General features: G+C 37.0%; 1 protein-coding gene across 2 annotated transcripts in view; it reads left to right on the top strand.

Moving 5' to 3' along the window:
• Positions 1 to 8,177, top strand: part of PBX3 (PBX homeobox 3) — a 195,369-nt gene that overhangs the window by 405 nt on the left and 186,787 nt on the right. For both annotated transcript variants that reach the window (XM_006917971.1, XM_006917972.3), the window contains exon 2: positions 731 to 804. In XM_006917971.1, coding sequence (XP_006918033.1) covers positions 731 to 804 — 74 coding nt within the window. The remainder of the gene's footprint in view (positions 1 to 730; positions 805 to 8,177) is intronic.

The following is an 8,177-nucleotide window of genomic DNA, read 5'->3' on the forward strand; positions in this document are numbered from 1 at the left end:
GGGTCGGACTTGGCGCCGCGCGGGTTTTGTGGTTTTTCTCTCCCGCGCCGTCCGGCCCATCGGCAGCCCGGCCCTCCGCGCGCGGATTCAAACCTCCCGCCTGGACCCCGGTGCCCGCCGCCCGGAGAGGGCCCCGGGCCGCACCTGACGGAAGTGCAACTTTCTCCCCAGGCCCGGAGTCCTGGCGCCGGGCTCCACTTGGCCGCGGGACGACCTCGCGGTGCGGGCGGCTTCCCTGCCCCGGCGCGGGGCGATGGGCGGTTCCCGGGCGGGGTGGGTGCGGGAGGCCAAGTTCTCGGGGCGGAGTGGGGGGGGCGGCCTCGCAAAGTTTGCGGAGCTGTCACCGCCCGCTGGCCGCAGGCGGCCGCCCGCCCGCGCGGGCTCTCTCTGCGGAGGGCGGACGCGGGAGCCCCTCCGCGCAATCCCCTCCCGTGGGTCGCCGCCGCCTCCCGGGTGTCGAGGCTCCCCGCACGGGTTCGCGCCCTGCGGTCGCCGAGGCTGCTGCCTGCCGGGCAGATGGGTCGCGCTTCCTTCGGGCTGGAGCTTGAGCCGCCGGAGCTTGCCGGCTGTCGCTCACTAGTCAACTTGAGTTTCTGTTGACTTTCCAGGGTTCAAAAAAGCCGTTCCGAATCGGGGGCCGGAATTAAATCTTGGGTCTAACTTAAAGGAAGGCGCCATATTATTCCATAGGTGATGCTAATACCTTTGTGTTTTGCTATTTGTTTTTTAGGAAACATGCCCTAAACTGTCACAGAATGAAACCCGCGCTCTTCAGCGTCCTGTGTGAGATCAAAGAGAAAACAGGTAAGACGCTGCGCCCCGCTGTGGGCCTGGAGACCCCCGAGGTGGGGTCAGAGCTACTCCTTCGACTCTCCAGTTGAGAGCTGCTGCTTTTGGGCACCGCCATCTTTGATCATTCTCTCCTTCCCACCTCCTGATCGTGAGAAAAAAAACTGCAATAAATCTGGAGTCGCTTTCTCAATTCCGCTCCTAGTGTAAAATGAAGTGTAGCTGCGGACGGGGCTGGGTCGCTGTCCCCAGGTGGCCGCCCCTAGCTGCAGCCGGGGAGGGGGCCCGGAGCGTCAGCCGCCCTCTCCAGCTCCTTTCGCCTTGTTTGTATGTCAGTTTTTAAAAGGAGCAACGGGAGACTGGATGCCAGGAACCGAGTTCCCGGGAGAAGCATCGCCCGAACTTTGTTTTACTTGGATAGCCTTAAGCGTCTGCTCCACTGATAGAAGAATAGATGCAATTGAACAGACTCCAGGGGCATGTTTGAATTAGTGTTTTAGTTGGGCAGATTACTTTTAAGAAAAGAGGAAGAGTAAATGATACCTTTAGGTATATACAGTGTATTACATCTATTAATAATACTTTCAGTAAATTTTATCCTTGAAGTCATTACTTTGTAAATACGCTTAATATATTTTATAAAATAGAGAAAGGTCCACGGATGCAGATTAAACAATTTTTGAAGTGTTCAAGGCAGGGAATATATATGAGGAGACAGCTTTTGCAGAAGTGCTGGAGTGAAAGCTACAAGTACATATTAGATAAATTTTTGGCAGTTCATGTTAATTTAATTTTCTTAGACTTAAAAATTGAAGGCAATTTAGTGACAGTAGTGACTCAGGTGGAATTAGAGATTTAATCTAGATGTTTTAGTTGGTATTTGGTTTTATCTTCCCTGAATATGGCAAACAAGTGTGTTAAACAAGCTTTACTGTTTTGTGTTTATGTCTGTATGTGCCTGTGTTGGCTGTACAATGTTACAAAGTTGCCATTTTTAAGTTGAGGCAAAGAAGAGAAAGTTAAAGTCCAGGATGTAGCAATATCCAAGAGATACAATTTTAAACGTTAACTGATTGTATTTAAATTGAGTGTACAAGTAATAATATACTGCCTATAATTGTTATTTGGTGGGCGAGTTACTCTCCTTGTAAACAGATTTTTCACTCTGCCATGCTATTCTGATCCTAAAAGTAACCTAGAAAAGATGATGAGTTGTTGCTGGCTATTAAAATATATGGTAAAACCATGACTAACAGCAAATATCAAGAGCCTTAAAGAGCACCGTTTCTGCTTTTCATTCACATAGTATGCATGGTTTCCTAATATTGAGTGATCTTTTTAAGATGCGTTTTACATTTTGTAAGCCACAGACATTTTAAATTACTAACTTTCACTCTGTGTTGACTTTTAGCTATCTTTGGAAAGCATTGTGATTTAAAACAGTAGATAATTTTTATCTGACTATAAAATAAGACATTAAGCATTAAATCTTAAAGATTCTTAGTTTAGGAGCCTAAAAGTACATAATTCTCAGTAAATTATGTTGCTTAATGTCCAAGGATTTTCTTGCTATCAGGGCTCCACTTCAGTTTCTGCTGACAGCTAAGCACTGGGGTATTGACTATGTTGTGAATATTAAGATTGATTCCACTTTATACGGCATTATATTACTAGGGAGAGGGGATTGATATTCTTCCCCTCACCCCCTGCTCATGATTTGTATTTATTTATTTTTTTTGCCTTTTTTAAGTTTTGGCCTAGTTAGCTTGAAAACCAAACCCAGCAAACTGCTTTTCTTGTTTAGACATTTAGCAGCAGGCAGAATTCAATTAGGAAGCATGAGTCCTCTAGTTGCTTATTTGCACAAGACTTAGTTACACCGTTCTGAAAGGATAGTGTAGTCAACCTCATGTCAAAGGTGAGTTACGAAAAAGAAAGTCTTTTCAGAGTCTGGGATTAGTGGCAAAGAGAGCTTTGGTAGGGCTCTTGCTATTTAAGAAGCAAGAGGTAGCTGACAAAGGAAATTTTTGTGTTTTGAAATTTGTTTCTGAGGCTTTCAGTGATACTTTGTAAATTAGATCCTCTTTTTGTGCTTTGGCCAGTGGATTCAAGTTTGCACATTATCTCTTTTGTAAAAAGCCAACAGCCGACAAAGAGTAAAGGAGGCTGTCTGGTCAGAGGCATCTTCCTGCCAGCCTCTCTAAGCTCGAGAGGGATGGATTTAAGTACCGAATGATTGATGGGGGTGAAGCTCTTTCTCTCCCCTCCTTTCTTCCCTACTTACTACCCATAGCTCCACCTCAGCCTCTAAAACTAGTCTTAGAAGGAGACAGGGACGCTGGACTCAGAATCCTTGGTTTGAAATAAAACAGCTGTGTAGACATTAGTGTTACCAAAGCAAAGAAAGCGGGGCAGCAAATTCCAGCTCCCCCCCCTCCCCCGCACCCACCCCCCATCTGTTCCCATGGTCATGCTTTGGAAACTTATAAAATAAGCATTGTTGAATATCTGTATATTGTGTAATGCTTTTTCTTGAGGTCATTTTACTTAATCTAATAATATAACATTCAAACATTAATTCTCTGTAATCTAGAGAAAGTTTACCTAGTCATTTGTAATAGGAACCTGGAACATTATGTGATGACTGTATTCTGCATAATGGAAGGGTAGGGGGTTGACTAGTGGGAATGTGTGTGGGGGGGAACTGTCACTTCAATAGATAATGTCATTTCAGTTGTACTTCTAAAATAAAACAAAATCTTTAAAAAGAATTCCATGTATTTGTAGATCTGCCAGTCGATTTTGAGATTTCTGATCAGGTAGTGAACACTGCCAGTTCTGATGCACATGAGGGGTTTAGTTTGGAAAACATCTTTTTTCCCTCCTACCAAATACAAAAAGGTATTTTTCCCGTCTGACAGATAAATGGGTAATCCACCACAATTATATTATTTTCTTGTTCAGAGGTGGGGAAAGTATGCTTTTACTATGAGATACTTGCTTTTTCTTGAAAATGTATTCTTTTGTGAAATTTGTCATTCAGTTATTTTGGGGCAAAAATATCTGTCAATGTTGAATTTTGTGATATTTATGCATTTTGAAAGCCATTGAAAGTTATAGGCTTTATAATGAAGATATTTGTGCCTCTAAACTAAGTAAACAACCAGTGAGATAATTATGTTAAGATTTTTCTTGTTTTTTAGCCATATTTTACCATCACTTATTAATTATTAATAATATTTATTTATGATGCTATGAGAGCTCTTCATCTACATTTTTTGGTGCATTCCCTCACAGCTTTTTGGCCACCTTAATCTTGATTGTTGAAGTACTTTCTTTTGTGAAATGTTATATCCTCACAAATCTGCCTTCTTAAAGGTCTTAATTATGACAGTTTGAATGAAGGCAATGGTTTGTTTTTGAGAAAAAAAAGTATTTAAAACATTTAAATGAAAATCCAACGTTTTGGCATAGAATCTGAATCGTATTGTGAAAAAATGTATATTAAAAAATTAATACAACCTTTTTCTTTCTTTAAACGGTAGGTTAAAATACTCCATGTTGATAGCTGCCAACCAAACTCTGATTTATTGCTACCACAAACCCTAAATAGCATTCATTTACTAGTAATGTCTAATGGCATACATGATGGTTTGCCAGATTTGTGGCCTTTGTGAGGCTTATAAGCAAGACTGACTTGGGAAGATCATAAAACTTAATGAACTTCTCTACTGCAGGAGGTGTCCGCAGGGGAAGAGAAAGGCCTGCTTGGCTGGTTGGGCTGGTTGAAGTATTTTTTTATGTTTAAGGAGAAAAAAATGACTATTAAAAATGCTTTACTTTTAAAGGAACACTCCGTAGAAAGACTCATAAGAATTTTAGAGAGCAAAACTGGTTCAAGAATGGAGCTTGAGTTTTTATATGCATTTTGAATATGATTTATATGATTAAACCTTTTATCTTTGCTGCTACAAGTGTGACCAGCTCTCAGAGGGACAAGGCAGTGCTCTTAGTCAACACCTCTCTATTTAATTCTGACCTTAAAGATTTAGAGACTCATTGGAGTCTTCTTTTTCTGATCTTTTTTTTTAAATTTATGCTTCAATATTAAAATTTCTCTGTACAGTGCCATGTAATTCTTTAATTTCCAGTGTTTAAAAACCAAATATTTCATCAAATGAAAATGTACCACGAAAGGTGAAAATTGTTATATGCGAGACTAAATGCTATCGTATCTATTACATACATTCTTTTAGGTTGCTCTTACAATATTTCCAATATAATTATCATTATTTGTTCCAGAGTTTTAAAAACAAATGTACTGCTCTATTCATGATTAATTTTGTGTTTTAATGAGCTTATTTTCTGTTTTTTAAAAAATGTTTTATTATGGACAACTTCAAATATAAAACATGTAGAGTGAAGAGAAACTCGAACCCTCATGAACTCATCACCTACCTTCAGCAGTTAGCAACACTTGGCCATTCTTCTTTTCTCTGTGACTCCTACCCTTTCATAATTATTTCAAAGCAAATTTTAATGGACTTTTAATATTTTAAATTTAATTTCAATTTTAGACATGGCTCGTTTGCATTGGAAATATTAAATGATTAAATAGGAAAAAATACATAGTATATCTTAGAAATATCATAAATTATATTGCTTTATCATAAATTTTTTCTTAAAGCACTTTAAGAATATTTTTTATCAAATTTTTTCTATTTTTATAAATTTGTATAACTTACTGAAATTTTTTAGGAAGTTTTGAGGGCGGATGTAAAAGAATGGTGTTTTTCTAACTTCCTTTATTCTTCCTCTCCCATCCTCATAATACATGCAGTGTATTTGTAGAAACCCTATAAAAAAAACCCTGCTACACTGCTGTTCCTTAGAACGTCATGATCTAAAGTATCAAGTAGGTATTATCTTAAAAATATGGGGCTGTCTACTAACCTTCTTGTCAATACTAACTTGATCTGTGCAAGTAATTCTTTCCTCAGTTTTAGTGGACTTCATTTTTTTAGCTTTGTGTAGTTTTGGTATTTTCTTTGGTAGTTTACTATGTTGTTATATACATATACATAATTTTATTCCAAATCAGGAGTATATTACAATAGTAAAGGAAATCCTGACTTGCCCCCAAAAGCACACTGGTTTATTAGCTTTCATAAAATATATCAGTGTACGTTTTTCATACTATGATCCTTTTCCTTTTAATTAATTTTGCTTGTACTTTTAGATTTCATTTTGTACATTTTGTAAAAGGCCACTTCCAAGACAGATTTAAATTTAACATCTTATTCAGATTATTTAAATTTTGCTACTTTATGGTGGCATTATATAGGATGAAATTATATGAAGTATAGCTATAAAGAATTGAAACCGCATTTCATGAACCACACCCTAAATCAGTCATCACTTTCATACTCATACTATTGAGGTGTCTATTGAGAATAAATTTAACACATCAGCACCAACACATCAAGTTAAATAAGGATTTTTAGACTGTTTTTCCTCTATTTGTGTATATGTGAACATCTTTAGGTATTTATTATTTCAATATTGACACTATGAGAATAATGTTTTATTTGTTTTCTCAGCAGGCTTGTGTTTTAGCCATTTATCAGTGTGATCAGCATGATTTAGGTAGTAACTGACTAACAAAGCTTGCACACACCCCCCTCCCATGTTGACCTTTTCAAACATTTGCTCTACTTCAGTAGGCCATTTGAGTCTTTAAGTATGAAGAGAGTAAATAATTTACATCACTATAGAGTGTAAATTGGTCAAAGTTTTTCAGACATGGCTATCAAATTTTTTACACAGTTATAGAAGTTAATCAGACAAATTACTATCACAGCTAGATGGTAGTGTCATATATAACAAGTAAATTATAAGTAATGCTTGAATGAGCCACTGAAAAAAATGAACCTTTCTATACCATCAGACACAACATAATTTGAAAATAAATTTCATTAATCTTTTAACATTTGATTCTAATTATCCTCTTTATAGCAGAATAACCAGAATTTCTTTGTTATTTTTTTGCGGACATATTCCGTGTACGTAATATGTTTGTAGTTTTGGATGGCAAATAGTAGTTTGCTTTGGTATGAAATTTGAGTTGTATGTCTAGCAAAAAAACTGGCGTGATAGAATGTGTTAAGTTGAATTGGTATAGTATTTTTTTTTGTCTATATAGTATGGTAATTAAGACTGAAAATAATTAAAAGTAATTATAGATAAAAATAATTTTTAAAAGTTTTGTACTTGTTTTCTTTAAGTGCTTTAAAAATGTAAAACATTTTTGAACAATAACTCTTTTTGTGTGATTATATTAATGAGGACTTTGGTATACATTGTAATCCTTTTAATGCTGATGATTCCTCACAATGTTTAAACCATAATTTGGGAGATTCAACATATGTTATGGCAAAATGATTTTTTTTTTTTGTTTTGCTTTATGGGATACATCAGTTTTAAAAGCATATTTCTTAGGCATCCGAGTCCAGCAGGTGGCTTTTTACATTAAAAAATTCATAAATTTTAAAAAACCATAAAATTTTATTTCAGATTCAGATTAACTAATTGAGAATGTCAACATTTCCACTGTCTCTGTATTAACATTTATAGTAGAACAAATGGTTGCATATAGAAATTATCTGCAACATAATCTAAATTAAGATTCTAAACAGGCATTACAGATGCTGGTAACTTTGGCAATTATCATTTTGTTTGGTGAACAGTAGTAAAACAGTGTGCGGTAAAAGTGTTTAGAGAGAGAGGATAAATAAATTGAACAGTTTTGCAATGCAAAGTGGTTTGTGGTGTTTTTGAGGATTTCTTGGCTCTCTCTTAACTGCTATTGTGAGCCTGGAGCAGATTTCCCCATTGCTAATGCCCTAGAAGTATTAATTCACTTTGATATGCTAATTAGAGGGCATTATGCAAGAAATGAGATTAAGTGGCAGCATGAAGCCATTTGCCTGTCAGTAAATTGAGAGCTTTAGCATCAGGAGGAGCTTTGTTTTTTTTTTTTTTTTTTTTTGAGTTTCTCTTGGTTTTGCATATAAATAAAATTGATTGAAAGGTCTAGAGAAGCTTCTAGAACATTGGTGGGTTTTTTTCCCCCTCTTATGATTATTTAAACGTAATGTTATAGAATTTTTCTGAATATTAATTGACCTAATTTGAGATAGAAATATGAAGTTTTCATTGTACTATCTATATATGCAAGTATACTAAGAAGTTTGTCATTTAGTCTTTTTTTTTCTGAAAGCCTAATTTCAGCAACGTGGCTGGTGAACTATCACCTCTTTTCCGAAGTGTAAACTTGCATGTGTGCTTGTGCAGCAGTGTCTTACTAAACTGAACTTTACAAGAATATT

The sequence above is a fragment of the Pteropus alecto genome, unplaced genomic scaffold, assembly GCF_000325575.1.
Source record: "Pteropus alecto unplaced genomic scaffold, ASM32557v1 scaffold67, whole genome shotgun sequence".
NCBI classification, from domain to species: Eukaryota; Metazoa; Chordata; class Mammalia; order Chiroptera; family Pteropodidae; genus Pteropus; species Pteropus alecto.